At 41.2% G+C, this 20,909-nt stretch overlaps 2 protein-coding genes across 11 annotated transcripts in view; both read right to left on the bottom strand.

Annotated features, from left to right (window-relative positions):
• The window catches only part of LOC111269369 (sodium-independent sulfate anion transporter), a 43,067-nt gene that overhangs the window by 6,658 nt on the left and 15,500 nt on the right, over positions 1-20,909 (bottom strand). For all 10 annotated transcript variants that reach the window (XM_022848900.2, XM_022848901.2, XM_022848903.2 and 7 more), the window contains exons 3-10: positions 17,958-18,286; positions 16,738-16,918; positions 16,044-16,386; positions 15,729-15,801; positions 15,009-15,229; positions 14,683-14,764; positions 14,260-14,405; positions 12,952-13,137 (exon numbers count right to left, since the gene is read on the bottom strand). In XM_022848900.2, coding sequence (XP_022704635.1) covers positions 12,952-13,137; positions 14,260-14,405; positions 14,683-14,764; positions 15,009-15,229; positions 15,729-15,801; positions 16,044-16,386; positions 16,738-16,918; positions 17,958-18,286 — 1,561 coding nt within the window. The remainder of the gene's footprint in view (positions 1-12,951; positions 13,138-14,259; positions 14,406-14,682; positions 14,765-15,008; positions 15,230-15,728; positions 15,802-16,043; positions 16,387-16,737; positions 16,919-17,957; positions 18,287-20,909) is intronic.
• On the bottom strand, positions 1,815-12,945 carry LOC147752262 (uncharacterized). Its single transcript, XM_086972066.1, has one exon. It carries the CDS (start codon positions 9,429-9,431, stop codon positions 7,791-7,793), a length of 1,641 nt encoding a protein of 546 aa, XP_086828192.1. The 5' UTR covers positions 9,432-12,945; the 3' UTR covers positions 1,815-7,790.

Genomic DNA, 20,909 nt, shown 5'->3' with positions numbered 1-20,909 from the left:
ACGCTATGGAATATCAAGATTTTCACATATTGCACGCGCGCCAGCGTGGGATGTACTTAGATGTAAACAGGATATATTTAAGAGGTATTTACGCGTATATCATTGGTCTCTAGTCTCAATTTCGATATGGCAAACGTTCTAGATAGAGGTAGAATATTATTGTATTTCTCACCTAGTACAATTGTGACAGCCTCATTAACAAAAATAGATAAAAATTTTGCTAATGAAGTTAAGCCTAAGCCGATTCCTCATGAAGACCTAGCAGCCGTTAGAGCAGTGCTCTTAGAGAATCGGTTTGCCGCTAACAAAATTCAAGAGAAATTCTCGAATGATCCAGAATTTGCGCCTTAGCGAATCTCATTTGTGGGAGAAGTTAGGGTGAAAATCATGCTTCGTAGGCTTCCTAATCTAGATGGACGCGGTGCCTTGCCTATTAATTACTTATTAGCCTAACAAACCGAGCACGTTTTGTTGACTCTGCCAATACAGCAAACAATATATGCGTATATATGTATATGTACGTTCCTAATCGAGCGTATCGAGAGGGCGGTTCTCCTATAGCTGGCAAGGTAACTGCACCGCCCGACCCATTTACGGGTCGAATGTGTCTGTAGGGGTCCTGGCTCTCCAACACCATCTAGCAACCACCAACGTTAGAAGCCTGCGAATCAAAGGCTCATATAATAATATTCGCATTCCTTGGTAGCTAGCCAAAAAAAAAGTTCATATATAAATAACTTTAGCTGTCGGCATAGTTTGTCCGGTAAAAAGAATATAAGTAAATTATTAAGGCAATAGATAAGCAGATACATGCGTTTAAATGCATGAACATTTTAACAAGGAACGTTATTCTTTCTAAAATAGGAAAATGGAAACAATTAAGGTGCTACGAATTGCATGTTTTCGTTTTGTCAGGTTTGTAGGTAGGGTTTCTATGTGGATTGGAATGCATCATGAGGCAGGTTCGAGTTACGGTTTGGGGTTTGCACTCGAACGAAGAGAACGAGCGTTTAAGTGTTTGTGTTACGGGGTTTTAAATCGAAGCGACAGAGCACCAAGTAAGACGCCTCTGAAGTTTCTCTCCGGGGATCGGTCGGAATCGAGTCGTTCGCCTTGGCGATTCTCACAGCATAAATATTAATCGATAAATGATAAATTAATAAATACTGCTCACTTGTATAAAGGCAGCTAGAGGTACAAGGATGCACAAATGTTCATAGTTGGGCGCGATGCAACAATTCCGATCAGTAAATAGAACATAGCATCAATAAAAAGGATACGGAAAAGCACTAGCGAAAAGACTTTAGAGAGAAGTTAAGATAATCCTCAAATCAATACAAAAAGGAACGAAACGAGTTTTACGCGGTTCTAAGCTACCATACTGAGCTGTTTTATGTAACTAAAATTGATAGTAATGTCATGTTCGTCTACGGCACTAAAGTTAAGGACTGCCCTTAGTTTGAAACTTTGAGGAACGAGGGGTTAAACCCTGTGCGAGAAAAGGAGAGGTTGAAAACACATGCACACCCATACAACAAACGGAAACAATACATTAGTCTGCCGATTCCAAGTTTTTAAATTCGATCTTCCCCATGAATATTGTCGTCTCAGATCCACATATAAGTAACATGTCGTTAAACAATAATTAGCAGAACAAAAGGCACGGACCGTACCGTTATTTACAGTTATTAATGATAAGAAGTCGGTTTTTGAAGGTCAAGTCTCATCGACCTAACCTACTTTAACAGGTCAATAGCAATTCATTCGAGCCATGTTCTAGATGCTTATCAGCTACAAAGGAGTTCACACCGCCATTTTGTTCACCGTTGCACATCACCGACCGTCGCCCTTTTTACTTTATTTTTGTCAGGAGCATTCACTTTATTTTTACCATTAAACACGAATCATTATTCCATTTGTCGCTCAATTATCAATGGAACACTTTTTTTTTTTTTTTTTTAGCTGTTGTGAGCATCGCTTTTAAATGATTTTTTTAATAGAGCCACTTAGCACATAATCATTGACGCGTCCATAAAATAAAGCTTTTCCACGCCTCTGGCCCCACACTGTTGCTTACGTATTCACTCAGCACTTCCATCATAGGCTTCACATCATTACCGTATATCGAGGTGCACATATGTTCGCAGCTCACGCAATTTGTTTACTCGGATCGTCAACTTCCATATCTAATAAAATACGCGATCCAGACTAAGTTGAAATTATTACTAAGCTATTGATTCGCAGTGCTTTCGAATTTTGCCGTTCGGTTTAGCTGTAAGCACGCCGCCAAGTTCAAGCATGGCGTAACTTTCGTCATCACCTTGCTAAACAACTTAGAAAATGAGCTGTTATTCAATCAATAGATTTCCCATTGTAAATGTCGTTTTCTCCAGCAAGTGCAATATTTTGAAATTAATTGAACGCAATTGAATTCTTCAAATCAGTTAGTTAGAGGCATATCTTTGAAGACTGTTTAGTTTGGTGTGTCTACAATATATATAGGACACATACGGCTTGCTGACGCAGCGGGATTTCCATGTTCAGCGGAATCAGCAGCACATATCATATTATACAATAGGTATCTTGTTAACAATATCGCCCCGGTTAGCAACCACGTTAAGAGCCTTGAAGTCTTTTGTGTATTTTTGTGAGCAACACTAGTCGTACTGTGTCTTTATCATGTCTTCCCTCATCGACTCGTCCAACGAACGAATGAAGTATCGTAATTTATCTACCTCTGTGTGGCCCAAAAGCCCTGCCACCCCCAATGTCTTTTCTGTTACAGGTTTCGACATCGTTCAAATGTTTGGCCCGCTAGCGTGTTTTTGCGACTCGAATTAACGACACCCCCTATTGGTGTTTTTTTTTTCATGTTCCTGCTATAGAGCTACATCAATATTTTGTTTAAAATTACCGTAAGACGCTTGACATCGTCGTCCTATGATACCTACATGATGATGGTGACAATTGTCTTTACGTGACTTGGCTTGTCAAAATTTTCGTCATCAAAGGACGACATAAGACGAACACCCTTGAGATGACAATTCACGTGCGAATATATCATAGACTTTAGCGGTGCCTGGCCTTCCGTAGATGACTGTTAATTTGTTAGCTCGTAGGCAAAGTAGTACCTCATTTACACAGTGCTTGTCGTAGGGATGTGATAGCTGACAGCATTCGACGCTTTGTATGAGGAACCTACACTCACTCATACACACACAAAATATATAGATCCTAGCTAGCTAAGTAGGTGAGTTATAATCGTACAGTATGATAACAATAGCTTATATGGAGCACTGTCCACACACGATTATGTGTATATCTATATACAAGGTGGCGCGTTCAAATTAGGGTAAGCTTTGGCAGGCTATTCGTCGAAAGGAAATGCGCCACTCCGAAGTTACAAACTCGCTATGGTGAATAATAGTGAGTCGTTTTCGGAATTTCGGACGGGCTCGTATAGTACGCAAGTTACGTAGCCAATCTTTCTGTGCTAAATTAACTCCGCCATTATTAAAAATTTATTTTTTACCCGAAACCGATGGTCTGCGCTCGTGCCAATTTACGTGCGACTCCTAAACAAAGTCCAGGAAGACATTCATGATTAGATTCTGAATGAGGTTTAGATCTGAAGAAAATTAACGGTTCCTTCAAAGAGAAGAATATCTAATTGTCAGTTGTATCGTCGAGTCAAGCTCCAACGGCTATTCGCTCTGGAACCTCTTGCCTTATTTTCCAATTTAACTTTCTCTAGAAGGTTTTGCATTTTCGAGGCAGTTGATCCAAAGTATGATTCCATTGGAGCCTTTTCCGCATAACCTTTATACTACTAATATCGTTTAACATGCAGTTGCTATCAAGTTACTTGCTGATTGAGGAAATTAATTAATTAATTAATTCGTAATTTAAGTCCCAAATCGAAACTGTATTCACAGTGTACGGTGGTTATATTAAACAAGCATAACCGTAGGAACGACGCTTCTACCACAAGCACAAAATTTCGTTGAAACATCTTCTTTAAAATAGAACAACTTCAATTGAAGTTGTTTTTTTCACATTTCTAGAAATATGACATAAAGAACTCAATTTAGACGCATCACCCTGTATACCATTATAGAAAAGTTCTCCTTTATATTATAATGGTGCGCTTTATCAACCGTTATTTCGTCTCTCCTTGTTGTTTTTTTACCACGGTTACGTCTTGTTTTGTCATTATTTGCTACCACTAACTCGACTACCATTACTAATTAATTAATGATATAAAAAACTAAATCTTAAATTAAAATAGCAGCTTGACGCTTTGAGCAGCAACATCTGAAAACGAGATGTGCCTAGACATACAGACACCGTATATTCACTATGACTTTATCTCCCTCTTCTTCTGTGATTTTCACTCCTCTTCACCTGAATGAAAGTTCGTTTTTGTCATTTGTTGTACTGCTTTTTCGAGCAATTATTTCCTGTTCTTATTCGTAAAGCCGCCCCAAACGGACGGGCTCGTATAGTACGCAAGTTACGTAGCCAACTAGCGTCCATCTGTTAATCTACTGTCTAAGGTGAGTCCACGATGAACTGAGTGTGGCACATATCAATTTAGTGGGCCATTCCGAAGTTATTTATTTCGAAACTTTTTTTACTACGTGTTGGGCAATATGTGGCAACACCTGAGAGTCCATTAGCTGACCTATGTCTTCCACGCAGAGGGCAACACCAGGCAGACGAGTGGCCAACTTAGACGCCGAGTACTCGCCAGCCATGGGTGAATCCACCATAGCTGACCTGAGCGTTCGTTAGCTTATCGACATATATTCATCTGTCTCTCCAGTGTGGTTCTATTAGACTGTCAGCGAAAATCTGTTTTTAGATGACTATGGACGGGATGCGGATGAAACAGGCAGCTTGCAGGCCACAACAATAACGGCGATGGCCTTCGAAGATCATTGCCGTGGACGCCTCTGGCTGGTTGGCTGTAGTCAGTGATGATAGTTCTGGCCTGGTGTTTTCTGTCTCAAGGTAGTAGACGGCTTCATATTCTGGCGATCCATTTCCACTTACGAATAGCCGAAGCCGACGAAGACGCTGTTGGTTGCAAGGCGAGCAGGATCTTTCAGATGACCAATGACATTCTATCATCATCAGATGCTGATCGGTCGGCTGATCGCATAACCTCCCCTTTCCTCGCAGCGACAGATCTGATGCAGCTTACAGCAGCGGTCACCAGTCATTGTTGTGGGTGCTTGGTGGGTTTTCCTGTTTATCAGCATCATTCATTGATACGTAGCTGGCGTCGTGGACAAGTGTTTTTTTTCAGCACGTTTGTTGGCAGCTGCTTCGGTCATTGGGGGCGTTACGCCAAAGTAAATACATCGTAGACTGCGTACAGATGTCAAAGTCGGTCTATTTTCTGGTCGTCCACTCTCGCTTGTTGTATTTGTTTCGCCAGTTGGTTCGCATTTTAACCACTATTAAATACCGAAGGACTCGATGTCTACAGAGTGGCTGAACAAAGATAACTGTTTGGATATTTTTGGCTGGCTCGGAACCCTTTCTTATATCGGCTATTTTCGGATTTCTGATGAAATTGTTCGGTCGGTTGGGGAACAGTTAGATCAGGAGGAGCAGAAGAAGCAATAAGAACATTGCAGTTGGGATATCTTGTTATAGGCAGGTTGTCTCACAAGGAGCTAGATGATCTTTGTCGATCGATGGCAATGGCTACTATATCGATATAACAGTCAAAATTATATGATTATATGAGCGCATTTACATTGCACGCTGTAGGCATTCGTTCATTGGTGGACACGTCATCAGAGATTTCATTATTATTATTATGTATCTTAATCGCCTAGCTCACTGGTAGCAAAACAAGCCGCAGTGAAACCATGCGTATTCCGACGTTGTTTACGGCACAGATCCTCATAAGTTCTATTCAGCCACAGAAAAATTTTTACGGAAACGTTCTTCGTAATCAAATAAGCCTAACCGATCAATCACTCATGGTGACGGACGCAACAACCGAATAATGAACAGACAAACCTGATCTATTTCGAATTACGACACTCGTTGCTTCGTTAGCTACAGCCATAATACAGTGGCTGGCATTAGTTTATAGCCCTCTTCGGCCGAGACTATTGCGGTTAGAATGATGCACATTTTACAGAACCAAGACGCCCTTCCCTGTTTAATAGTAGAAACTAAATAATAACAGAGGGGTCCGCCAAACTGCGATGCAACGACTCCCGCTCTCCCTGTTGCCATGTTACCAACGGCTGCTGTATGAATGTCTCTTTATACAAATTCATCGTTCATTGCGTTTCAAAGAGATACTACGTTTTTTTTTTTATCGTCAAAGTGAACAACTCATTATTTGGCAGCAAAAGATACAGGAAAGATAGTTGAATAACCTTTATCATCATTATTGTGGTCATTATTACTACCACACGATATATATGTGTATGTATATGCTACCCTTGAGGTGGTGAGCAGGATGTAGCATCCCGCACCAATGGTGAGAAAACGACGGTACAAACTAATCAAGGTCTACCACGCAGCTGCCAATAGTCGCGGTAAAACAGAATACAGTCGTTTGCCTCCAGCCTCTCTGTCCATCCGTCTCTGGCTAGCCTTAGACACCAGCAGGCAACGTTCAACAATGCCGGCCCATGGGGTGACGACCTGAACCACTAATGCTACGCCGCAACCAAAAGGAGTCTATCAACCGGTTACGGCGCACCGAAGGCCGGGCAACGAGCGCGTCTAGTCCACTTATGGCGGCAAACAGTTTCACGCACTGCGCATCCATTTTGGTGATGATGATGATAGTGAAACTTTGCTGTATACATGTGTATACAAAATCTGTTTTTCTGTATGTGTATGTGTGTTTGTTGACACGCCATTTCATCTAGTCGAAAGCGAATAAATTTGCCGGCGAACGGCAGTAGACACATTGGTTCGCTATGATTGTTCTCATCGACTAAACAAGAAAAAATCCGATCAATCGTTGTTGCTTCGGCCGCAACCATGTATGCGTCAACGTGGCAATATACTAAAGCTTCACATAGGCTATCGCCCGAAAAGGTCTGAAAAGGACAACGTTTTGAAAAAATTAAGTTCCAGTTAGCGAAGAAAAACAGCTCATTTTTCCATTGTGTTACGACCGTCTTTCATAACTTCGTGCCGCAGTGTTCTGCATGTTTTTATCTGTGTATATGGTTACGCGATTCTGTGTGTAGCACATTACTCATAGAGACAAGAATCACGCGTGTAAATATAACAGTTTACTAACTGAAATGCGTTTTCCTTAAAACCGAGATCCGAGATTTGTATATTCACATTGTGTACAGGTGAATTTGTCAGACGTCGATGTAATAAAACCAGCTCTGTCAGCTTAAGCAGACCCTCTCTGTTCACTATCAACAAAGCTAAAATATCGATGAAAATTAATAGCAGCAAAACTAATCGATATGTATGCACAAAAAGATTTCAAATATAGAAACCCAACGCAGGAATCTCGATTATGTGCCTCGTTTGTTTTTTCAAAGACCTCTCTTTGCTGAGATAAAGCAATCGTTCTGCGATGAACACGTCGCCATAATGTTCAACACCATTGAATGCAAGGGCGGTAAACGATGCCTTTAAAGATGTACCAAGGAGATTCTGGCTGGCACTATCAAAAAAGATATCCCCCCAGACCTAGTTTACATATCTCGTCGATAAAGCCGAAAAAGCCACTCCTCCCGACCTGTTTTCTACACTTGCATGAATTGCTTGTTTGCCGATTGCCATTTGAACTACAACGCTATACAAAATATTTTGTCCGGGTCCGAGAGCCAGTTTACGCTGCGATTTTCGAGGAACGGTACATTGCTCAGCATATTCAAATCAGCCCGTAATGGTGTTTTTTCTTCTCGAAGATTCTTAAGGCATCGGTGGAAGTCTTTGAAGCTCTCCGGGAGTTCTCCATTCCGACGTAACGAATCGAGCGTTGTCAGGCTTTGTTGAAGATGCAGTACTCGTAGCTCTGTCGATACGATGGACCATCTCAGAATGACAAATAACTCGAATATATGTGTCAGACGCTCACGGTAGTTATGGAAGTTTTGCGGGGTGGTAGCCTGTAGTTGGATGCACAGAGACGCCGTAACCAGGCGCGAGTAAGGGCAGAGATCGATGACACGGCCGTCATAGTTTGAGATCTGAATTAATCGCTTTTTATTGGCCTTACAAAAGGTTTCTGAAATGAGATGAGCGCAGAGATCGAGGTCAAGGCTAGATTCCTTCACCTGAATAAATTCATCACTGCCGGCGGGTAGCTGCGGATGCAGGTAGAGAGCGCTATCTAGCCGATTGTTGTAGAGCGAGATGTTACCCTTCTCGCGCGATGGAATCCCCTCGACAAAGTAGACAATTGTCTGCTTCGATAGTTCAGGTGGGAACTTCCAATTGACAGCTTCCTGCATTGGTTGCGGTATGCAGAAGAGCTGGTTGTTCTGCTCGGTTTCTACCTCGTCATCGGACGTCGGGGTCCGCCAGCCTTCGCTCAAATTATCAACATCGTCGGCATCGTCGCCGTCCTTGTCATCGCTGCGCGATCCGGTAGCTGGCTGCGGGTCGCGAAGTCGAGTCAAATGCCACTGAAGTAATTTTTGCTCTTCGACAGGTTGACCCTCCTCATTGAGAGGACTCATTGGCGGTGAGATCACAGGCTGCTCGTTTGAACTGGTATCCTTCGTTTTCTCTTCGACGACCCGGTGCTGGTAGTGGTAACAGATAAGTGAGGAAGACGTGTTGACAAGAATGTGGTCCTTAACGCAACCCATTATTTTCGGGTTGGTTACGGCGTTGCCCCCGAGGCTACATACGCCATGCAGCAGAAAGCCGTGTGGCAGACAGCTAGAACCCTTCCGCTTCGAGCATTCGATGCACGCAGCCAATGGTGGTATAGCGGCCACCGTTAGTTGAACGACACTTTGATGATTTTCACCGTTAAACAGGTCGAGCGAGTACCCGACAACGAGCACTTTAGAATTGTCGTGGGGCCATTGAGACACGGTGATGAACATTGAGTCACATGTCGTTTCATCATCGAATAGTACAACTTCTCGAACAAGCTGCAGCTCCTGGCCCGGATAGAATAACCAGAACTGCAGTTGAAAACGGAACGACGGCATTAAAAAATTGTTGCTAATCTCTGTTCGTGTGTAAGACACGAGATAGTAGCCACCACGTAGAAAACCCAGAAAGACATGGCCTTTGGCAAACTCCGACTTCGGGATGATGTCCTTGAGGCGACAGACCAGACGTTTCGGTATTGTGTGGATTAACCGAGGCGGCCGTTCATGCTCCCTAACCGCTAACCGTCCAAACAGCTGACGGTTGGCTAGGTTCTGCACAATACTGATCTTTCGGCTGCGAACCTTGATCGGTCCCATAACGGTGTTGGTATGGACAAAGCTTTGTTGCGACGCGCTGACCACTCGTAGTCACTAACGACTCGTAACGAACTGGTCTGGTGACAGGACAACCAGTGGGCACCGTACAACAGTACGGCACTCAGCACACCACAGCACTCAGCACTGCTCACACACACATAAACAAGCTGTACGACCAGCACAATTGATCGCTACCGTGAGGAATAGACCAGACCGACGTCGTTTACTGGTGACAAAGACAGACAGCACTCGCTGTAGCCGCGGCCCGCCCGTCACAGCTTGCCCACTGCAAGGTCGGCCTCGCGACCGGGCACCATTCGAACTGTTGGGCTTGGCTTGCAGCGCTTCACGGCAACCAAACCACGACCAGTTTTGCTTCCGCTGCTTTTCCACCACCAGACCCAAGCAGCATGCAACAAAATACTGGAATGGTAGCACCGACCAAACAGCAACAGCAGCAGCAGCTTTCGGCTGCACCGAGATGCTTGAAGTAGCCCACAGGAGCAGTAGCAAAGCGTAAACACAGCACCGCACGCTCTCGCACTGGCTCACTAAGTACTCCTTTAAAGACCCACCGCTGCTTCGCAGGCCGACAGCCAATGGATCGATTGGTCGCAGTTTGGTCAGCGGCAAAGGCGGCGGCGGCAGCAGCAGCGGCTAGTTGTTATGGAGAGGGAATCGCGAGTGCGGTAACAGCAGTGGCGCGGGTGGGGAAGTGAACAGCGAATTTAAATGATTGCAGAGGCGCGAAACCAAGTGACGGCTGTAAGATTTGGCGGAAAAAATCCTGCTTGATAGGCGTGCGGGAGCCCGGTAAATTATAGAGGTGAACGGCTGTGCTGAGCTCGTGATAATAATAATAACAGAACGATGAAAATCTAGATTCAGCTACGCTGTTTGGCCTCCTGATAAAGAAGTAAGATATACTTTTTTTTTTTTTTTTTTTATATTATATTTCTATTACCTACTTTATTTTTTATTATATTGCACAATACAGTCAGACTCTGACAGCCAGAGTAGGTAATATTATAGGTAAATTCACATATAACTACGTTTCTGTGTGCACATACGGTACGCTATTTGTAACTTGAAGTCATCTCTTTTTTTCGCAGTTTTGCCATAGGACGAATAATTAATAAATTGACCATTGACGCAGAAAATCACTTCATAAAATAGTAGAGGATTCGTAACGTGTGCGTGAAATAAAACATAGTCACCTATTCATACTTCTAAGGAAAGCTTCTTCAATCTACATCCGTTATTCTCCTCAAAAACACATGTTATTTAGCTGAAGAACTGTTGAAGTATTTCAACTTATATAATGTACCAATTTGAATCAAAGGATGCCGTGGAATTACAAAGAGATGAGCTTTTACTTAAAACGGAGAGACTGTGGAAGCATTTGTTTTATATCGTATGATTCCATATCTGATCTACGTAATCACGTCAATATAAACGTTCCAAAAAAAAGTAGACAGTTAGGTCCTAAATTAAAACCCGAATTGGTAAAATTAGTTTTCAGCAGTTGTCTATTGGAATCCTGCATGATCACTTGCGTCCTTGGTATAAGGGCTTAGTGAAGAATCTCATGTGCGCAATTAGCAATGCGGCGAGTGTTACTATTATTGATTAGAGATGTGAGAGCGTGTGTGTTTAGATAAATCATAAGAAACTCAATTTGAATATATCAAAAATAGCCTTTTAACTAAAAAAGTAAATAGTTCTTTATTCTCGTCTCTTTCTTACCTATATTTCCTGGCGTATTCCATTCAAAAAAAAAAAAACAAAATAACTGATGGTATTTAGTCAGCGTTAGCATATTGAAAAAATGTTTATATTTTTTAATCCGACTTCGCTTTGTCGACAGCTTAAGAGTGGTGGACTTACCAGAAGAAAAACAGAGTGTGAAGGATATCCTTGCTACAACTCTTGCAAGTTAGGATTGAGGCTATTGTCATGTTATTGTGAAATATATTGAACTAAATAGTATTTCAGCAAAAATTTCAGCAATTTTTTTTAGATAAACTGTTTCACAATAAACACGAATCGAAATTTTTAACGGTTGCTAAATACTAGAGCGCAACGTGCCAAATCGATAAAAGCTGTCATTTTTACGGAAGTTGGAATGAGCATGCTAGATTTTTTTTATTCAAACAGTCTGTACCCTGTGTTGGTAAATTGGCAAGAAGACAAGACAAAGAAACGCCTTGTTCTCGATGAAGATGACCCATGATTGTATATATTTATGTGGAACGGAATTGAGTTGCTCGTGAATGGACTACTTTTTTTTACCATGATGTTTCAAAATGAATAACAAGCATTGTAGTTGAGTTACAGTGCTACAGTGATTCAATACAAATCGAAGGAATATGCCGGTGTACGTTTAGTTCTGACTGTTATTTTACCCGATTGTCCCAAGAAAGCCCGATACCTGCTTTAAATACTAACGTAACTCGGTCACTTTTAATTAAAAGATGCATTCTCAATCGTTAGAATCCAGTCTTGATTCGACCCAGTCATAGTTCAAATCGAATGTTCTTACCTTTGTATGATGATAATTTTGTTTGTTTGGCCAAAACGCAAACTTGCCGCTCATATCGAAAAGGTAAGGAAATGTTACCTAAAAGGCTTTAACGCTATGTACAAAACGACGAGTGTCAAAGAGTCATTACAATGTGGTAAACTCACATAAACTAAAGAAGCCCATTTGTCATGGCACCTCAATAATCACCCAGACTAATTAATAGCTATTTGGATGAAAAACAGTTTATGCGAAATAGTTACACTATGATGCTATCATATTATTATGATATATTCTACCGCATCTATATAGTTATTCAATGTAAACTATCTGTGCAAGGAAGTGGTAGCGCTATAGCATCCAGACGCAAAAAGTCCGATCGGACCGGATGGACGACTCAGGCGATTACCGCATGTCTGTATAAGCGAACTTTACGTGTTAGCGTTTCACCGTACGGATGAATACCATACAAGGCTCAATGATCAGCTCGTATTATTTTTAACCTTTTTAAGATCTTGTTTTTTTTTATCTTTCTTGTTAACGGGTTAGTTTAATGGGAGCAGTTGCACAAAAATGTAGCGTTAATCTAGTATCCAGCGTATAACGACACCTCCTTAAACTCACTCCTTAGATAGTAAAAACTAGTTAAATAATTGGTAACACAGGTATATGTATATACTGACTGTGGATTATAGAAGCATTAAGACTAAGGTTAGCCAACCCGACGTTGTCTGACTGTTTTGAGCAAGGATTTTTTTAGTTTTCTGTAGAAATTTTGCCGTAATTCGAAAAATCATAAGCTAAAACAGCATAATTCTATTGTACTACGATTGGTTAACTTCCTATTAAAGCACATTTCTGTGGGATGTAAGCTTTGCAGTTTAAATTCCGTTGAAATACAAATAAGCCCACTGCGTTATAGAAGAAAATGTGGTTTCCGAACAACACTGTTCCAAAATAAGCGCAAATATGATGTGACAGTATCATAAAGACACGTACCATGCAGGTAGTATAGTCAATGCGGGGCAAATGGGAGCCATCGATGACGACAAGTGTTTGTTCCTGTTCGGTCCCGTAGACGCTTTCCCTCAGCCTCCGACCGATCTTGCCCGTTGCATAAAGAGCAGATGGGAACAGGACGCTCCGGTCAATGCGACAAAGAACATATGATGATGATCCGTACGCCTATACAGTCAGCACACGTGGAAGCCCACACAAAATAGAAGTGACAACAACAACAACAACAATGGCGGACATATGCGGTAAGCCACGGAGAACCACAAAAAATCACCGTTATCAACAATGCATTAGTTATCTAGTGTTAAAAATAACTGGTATCAATAATACGATTATTGTTTAAAAAAAAAAAAAAAAAAAGATAACGTGAGAATAATTCACTGAAGTGGGATAGTGACCCCGCTTATAAATATTTTCGATGTCTATTCAGTTGTAGTAAGCTCAGAATAAGCAAAAAGCATGATTAGGGAAGTAAATTGGCACATTTTATTAATGATATATTATTATAACAAGTGTAACTTTTGTATATAATTAGTGCAGTTATTGTAGTTTGCCATGGTGGAGAGAGCGGTAAAAATATAAGAGAAAATATGGGTCTAGCGTATGTCGAGTCTTGTCAGGTTATCGGTGTACAGGATACTACTTGCATGGCTGTGGTCAACAAATGATTCAACTAGGTGCCTCTACAGAATGAGGATTGGTTCACCTTATATCTTTTTTTGTCATGCTCTATCAGGCACTGATGCATAATAGACAAGGGTTTTATGGAGTATAGTGAAATTACTTATAAGATACCTTTTGCCCGAGCCAAAATCTGATTCAGTACCACAGGAAAATGGAACGGTTCTCACACGTATATTTCTATGCCCTTACTACATAATGCACAATGAAAATTTCATCAAAATTGAAGGGATCTTAAAAACGTCTCGTGTCACCCCATTTAACGGTACCGTAATCGAGTAATTTTTCTATTTTCTTCAAAATATTGTAATAAAACTTTTCATGTAAACTGCATGGTCGAATATAAGAAATCATTCTGACAGTATGCGATAATAGAGTAAGTCTCTGAATTTTCAAAAAATTAGAAACGTTCATCAAGTTACAAACGGCTAAGTTAAGTATTGTCATACAAGGATGTTTCCTTTTAAGCAGCTTAGCTTATTTCGACCGCTTCGTTTAGGGAGTACAACCAAACAAACGATTACTCAGCCCGTTGAACGGTTGTCCTATTGTAAAAAAGGGACTGAATATTTATGTTTAGTATACTGCTTGCTGCTAGTGGATTCGAACCTTAACATGAGCAACGGTGACCGTCGGCCGAGCATTGTGGTAGAGCAAAAGAAGAATTGCCATTACGACACCCATCATTATCCCGTATTCGAGACCAAAGATGAAAGAACCAAAGAACGTGAAGGCAAATGGGATCAGGTCAGTTTCTGTAATAGGAAATAGGACAACGACAAAAATACAAAATAAGCCCACAAAAGAAAAACAAAATAGCGATGCCGAATCCGTACACATTTTACTGGTCAGTTTACTATTGATAAGGATATGTACGTAGCTAATACGTAATTCAAAGTCATGGGCAAAAAGTATTGTTGCACAGCTCGAAGCCTTCTAAGTGAAATAAGAACTTTTTCGTTATTGACAAAGGGGGGCAGGCAGATGGTAAACTTAAGCGGTCTTATGTGGTTCGAACAAAGCTCGACGTACTGCTGGTTTTCCACATCACGGAAACGTCCTCTACATGCACCATGAATACCACCGATGTGATAATGATCGAAGCGAGAGTCGCCTAAGATAGAAGTATGAAAAAAAAAATCGAACATACATATTAAACGATGAGAAGCCGACGTGGTAAGTGTGCGCATGCGTTGTCAATTGAATAATTTGATCTAAGTAAAGTTAGCTATAATCATACATTATTTAAAATTTCTTCGATAAACAAAAATAAGATTCACCTTATTTGTCTTTCATTTTTGCTAGCTATTACAAATAAATACAGTTTTTAGTATCGGAAAATGTTGAGATTATCGTACCTTTGGTATAAAGTAAAAATATGGTGACATGAAGGCGAGTGCAGCCAGGACAATAGCACCAGTGAAAAAACCTCCCATAGGCGTCCTCACACCGGACATGTTGTTTATGGCAGTACGGGAAAAGCTGCCGGTGGCAGGAAACGCCGACACAAACGATCCGGCAACATTACAGCAACCTAGAGCGAACATCTCTTGAGTCGCATTGATGCGTTTTCCCTTCGCTGGTATGGAAATTGAGACAGATCACAGGTTTATCCTGCATATTATACATTTAATTTGTATAATACAGCGTTTCTCTGATTGAAGAAATAGACATTGGTCAGATATCTGTGGCTGGTTGAGTCCTTGTTCGTTATAGGATTTTGTTAATCTTATTGGCTCGACCAGACATGTGCAGTTATCGGAAATCCCGATAGCGTCTGACACAGCTGACACGAACGCGCTTAGGCAACGGATGTCGAAATTGAAATGAACGCCCGATAAATCTTATATTAACTAGTATTCTATATTCAAGTTAAGATCCTTTACATCTACAAGTGCTCTGGATAACTGAATACATTAAGTTTTACGTCCTGTACCCCCGTTAGGGATTCTTGCATGACGCACTAGTGAGTTTTTTCCATTTCTCGATTACTGCTGCCAATGTTAAAGTTTCCCTCTATCATTACTATTGCAATTGGTAATGAAGTGCTAGAAAGCACTCTTCGTGTCCACACTTACCAAACGTTTTAGCAATCGCGATGGATTCAAGGATTGACAAAAGACCAATAACGAAAATACCGACATTCAGCTCCTAAAACAAGCAAATAAATACATTTTATTTATGCTCACATGAGCAAATACGATTCGAATAAGTGTGGAACCGCTACTTAGTCTAATTGCTTTTTCGTTCAACCTCTTCAACGCAGGCTGCCACCAGCGCAGGTCAATACTTACGACTGGTGTCAATTTAGGTCGACGTCATACCACCCCCACATTTTCACGGAACGTTGCCGACTCGGATTAAACCCAGAAGTCTTCGTTAAATTTACTTACAGCAACTATTTCCCCAAAATGCTTAGTCTCTGTAGTGTTAGTCTTCGAGTCGAAGTACGTATAGCTGAAATCAGGGATTTTAAACGGGGGCAGGCCACCGTGAACTTTGCCGGTCAAAGCAAACGGTCGTTTTCCCTGGGCTTCGAGGAGAGCCGTAAGAGCACCACAAAGAAGCACAACGATAACGTTACGCGTAGTTACAATCGCCCACCAAGTAACGTTGATCGCTCGCAACAGCGTTTTGGAAAGACCGAAAGTGCCTTCGGAAAGCTGTGCGGTACGAAAGTATCGCATAGTCAGCAAGACGATCATACAGCCAACTCCTAGACTCGTGTCCGCCCAGCTGGAACCACCATCCAAAGTATAATGCTTGTTAGCTCCTTTGGAGGATTAGAGTTACTAAAAAATTGAGACGGGAAGCACAGTGGAAGAATGGCAAAAACGTTTTCTCCCTAAAAATAGTTGTGCGCTTTACGATAATGATAATGTTAACTTTCATAAATAGAGCTTATATTTTTGCAGCTTATATTTTATGTAGCGTTTAATTTATTTAGCCTAATTTTTTTGTTTTACACTACAACTAATAGCTACCCTATCCCGTCATTTGTTGTATATATAACGTTCTTTAACCTTGGATAACATTCGTATTTGAGATGGCGAATCCTAAAGCGTTTAAAATTAATGGTGCTTGTACCTGATTCCCGTACAACGCGCGACCAGCTGATAGATGGCTTCAAAAAAATGTTCGGCGTCAATTTTAATGCCAGTAAGACCTTTCAACTGCGTAGCAGCAATGGTAAGTGCGCCTGCTGAAGTAAACGCCGAAATCACTGCTCCAGAGATGAAGTCCATAATGAACCCTAAGTTCAACAAACCTAAAAAACGAAAGAAAAACGTCGTCCGCAATTATCTCTCGCAACACCTGCGTAAATCATATTCAAGTCATTAGGTAGGAAAGAAAACAACTGATCGGCATCACACCGCGTAAAAAAACGAGTCAATACTTCCTAGCTGAGCGTGAGCTAATATATATAATGTTTGAATTAAGTGTTTCGCATGTGCTGACGGACATGTCTATTGAACGCAATGGCCTTCTGCTTCAAATCAAAATTTGAATAGCTTACAAGTCATCCTTCTCCGTATTCTACACTACCTATATAACAGTCAGAGATATCGGTACAAGTAGCCAAACCGTTAAAGTTTCGACCGAGCACGCCAGGCGCAAAAAACCCAGCTGAATTAACTTTGGGTTGTTAATAAGTTGAAGGTGTAAGAAGTCAGAAAAGTATGACATCGTGCAAAACATCAAGTACACTGAGGCCCATTTAGACAATTAACCATAAATACTTTTCTGTAGAAAAAGGTCGCAAATTTCGTGTCAGCATTTTGGTATCGTGAGATATGTTTTTTGCGCCATTATGATTAGTTTCTGAGCTCTTTCAATTTAGCCCCTATTGTTGATCTTCCGTTTTGCCCTCAGAAATATTCTTCTGATATTCCGCACAAGAAGGAGAAATGTTCGTCTATGCCAGAGCGGGTTTGCGTTTTTTTTTCCTTAGAAAGAAACTGGCTTTTTACAAATACCTAGGATAACAGATTAGCGCATACCAGCTACAACGAGCTGCCTGCTTAAGAGTGTTCTAGTGTATTCCAGTTATTTATCTCCAACGTACACCCAACTTATTTACCCTGAACATATGGGTATGTAGGTACGAATAATTTCGAAAACGACACAATAGATTTTTATGCCTGATGAGAAAATTGTACTAAGAACCTTAGGCCTATAAATACTTATTTGGACGTTTAGAAATATGAAAAATACCCAACGGACCTGTCGAGCGCTTGCGACGCGTTTCATTAACGGGCACAAAGATAGCTTATTAACTAAAGACACCGTGTCCGCTTGACACGTACCTAGCACTAGTTGAAGGCATCCAGAAAGTACCGTGAGAAGAACTGCATAGGTCGCTCCGCCAAACTTGGTATATTGTCCCGTCATAATGCACATAATGGCTGTTGGTCCAATTGTCAAATCTTTGGCAGAACCAAATAAGATATAAATAAAACTGCCCATAAAGGCTGTGTATAGGCCATATTGTGGTGACAGGTTCGCTACGCCGGCTAACGCTAAACCCTGAGGGATCACTGTCAATGCTACTGTAGTACCAGCCACAGCGTCACCATACAAATCCTCAAGCGAGTATTTTGGTAACCAGGAAACGATAGGGAGGCGATCCAACAATCTGAAAACGAAACCAACGAAATACAGAATTAGTCGCCGTTCATTTTAACAGCATGACGAGCTTTGCTTAGATATTTCGTTAGCAAACAGTGGCAATAAAGTACGGTGCAGCAATCAGTAACGAATATTGGTTGATTCTTTTCCCAGCCCTGACATTGGAGGCTTTGGATGAATGTAAACTCATAACGACACACTTTTCAACGGGCGTCAGCCTTAAAGTAAGGAGATCCAGAGAAGACTTCAAAAGCCTATCCGCAATATTATTAGAAGCAAAGATTAATCCGGTATCGCTGCACGGGGCGGCATTGAGCTATAAGACTACTCAATAAATACCATTATCGGTGGCAATTCCGTTTAAAATATGACGCTGACTTTTCCGGCCGCTTAAAGGGCTGCAAGCCATGACTCGAAACAAAAATACGTTAATATACAACGTTGTACATTATCGATGGTCGGCAAAAGAAGAACTCGTAAACCAAGCTGTTAGAACTAACAGTAATTGAAATTGTATCCGTTATCTGAAGTAAATGTAAACAAATATAGCTTTAAGGTAGCAGGTAAGGAAATAAAGCTGGTCTCAGAGTTTAGCGAAATTCAAACTTCGAAATTCAGTTGTCATCGAAAACACGCAATAGGAGCAATGATCAGAATAAATGCGATATCGTTTCTCCATTTTCTCGAGGCTGTCTGTTATTACCGTGGATATGAGGTGGACGCCAATACCAAATACCGCTAAAATACCGGTCAATCGACACGGACCTAAGAAGGTCACGGCTACGATAGAAAATAGTCTCGCGTGCTTTTGTCGCTTATGTCCTTCTCGACGCCACAGACGTAAGCGCGGTCTGGAGTAGGCAAAATATTTTCCGCCATTCCTTCTGTACTAGCAGTTTCTATCTCGCTCAACGAAAATATTTCAACTCAATGGTCGTAAATGTGACACGATGCCTGCCTGAAAAACAGTCTGATCGACCATTTTTATAGTTTTAATACAACGTTCAGTATGTTTACGTTGCGTCATATGTGGAAACAGGACGTAGCTCATCGGATTTCTCAGTATCTATATGATACTCAGCGGTAGCCGATTTTAGTCAAGCGAACATTAGCGACACTCTTTTAAGACGAAGCAACTTCGGCTGCCATTCGGAAATACGTGAGCCGCCATTTTCGAGCTTTTTGGCCCTAATTTGGGCGAAGTAACGACCCATCTTATCATTTAGCTCAAGGTGACACAAGAAGGTTGGGCTATTTCGAATGGCTAAATATAATTAGCAATAGCTAGAGATTTTAAATATTAATCTCTCTCCGTGATGACCGCAAGCAGATTAGGATTTACCGATAGAACCATTCATTCAATAGCACGTCCGTACATGCGCGTTACCGTACAAGCGGCCGCGGTGAAGTTATGGCAGAGTTTAAAGTTGTCACTGCAGCTGAACGCAAGCTTCTATATTGCGACTTACGACCTAAGATCTTTCGAAATATTTTACGGTTTAGGTAATTTTATCACACAGTCAACTCTCGTTTACGAACCCTAATAAGGTAAATATTTAGTAAATGAGTACTACAAAAGACATAAACAACTCTTTTCTTAATCGATTCCAATAAACGCCGTTACTTAACTCAACTTGGCAGCTGTAAGCGTAGGCCACTCGAGATGTCTATCTTCGTCGAACAGAATTATTCAAAACACAGGCTGAAATAATTAGGCCATCGAAACGGAGGGGAAGTTGATGAATGCAATGGAACAGTTCGCAATGGCCGGATTATTGCTGCAGTCGCCGATATCGGTAAGCGTTAACTAGCAGAGACCTGTTTATCTTAGAGTACCGCTAGCATCTCGTAAAACCGCTAAATGATAACGGCGGCACTTTAGGCTAGATTCGTTAGTAAGTTTCGCTGCGTTCATACTACTACCAGTACTGAACTTCACGGCCCTTGTTAACTGTCTATTTCGAATTATAAATTACTTCGAGCTAACTGCATGCTCTGTATATCATCTGCTATAGACGCCTATACGTAGGCCGGAATTCGGAACAGATGGCCGTGCTTCTGGCGACATCTATTCCCATGTCGGGCGCCCAAGCCGTGAGCTAACCGAGAGCGGCCTTAACAATTAATTAGGATAGTATGTCGATAATATCACCAGATTTTGATGCTTGCCGCATGACACGTACCTACGGTAAAAATACAGTAACGCCATCTATAGTAATAAAATTGAAACATATGACTGTAAAGACAGAAGCAAACAAAAAAGAATACAATCGAAGTGGAAATAGTAATTTCATGATCCATCGATTCATGTTCCGCAAAAGGTAGCTGTTAGCAACTATTCGATGTTAGCGGAACATGGTGTCTTTCATAGGCTTTAGCTATGATCTATTCACACTGCGTGAAAATAAACACGATTTGTGCCGACGGCGATCCGATCGACGATCATGCTACGTGTCTGCACGTAGCCTTCACGATTTAAATTATGACGCAAGGTTGTTACAGGTCGTCTCTGACTTATTTCACAGCAAGTTTAACTTCATTTCATAGAACAAATTTTTAAAACTTGTTTACCGCATCCAGTTATGGCGCAATATGCTATCTTATTTTCGATGGGCTCTTACTTGTACTTT

The sequence above is a fragment of the Varroa jacobsoni genome, unplaced genomic scaffold (genome assembly GCF_002532875.2).
Source record: "Varroa jacobsoni isolate VJ856 unplaced genomic scaffold, vjacob_1.0 scaffold_1382, whole genome shotgun sequence".
Taxonomy (NCBI): Eukaryota; Metazoa; Arthropoda; class Arachnida; order Mesostigmata; family Varroidae; genus Varroa; species Varroa jacobsoni.
The sequence above is the reverse complement of the archived record's forward strand: the minus strand, read 5'-3'. Positions and strand labels throughout refer to the sequence as shown.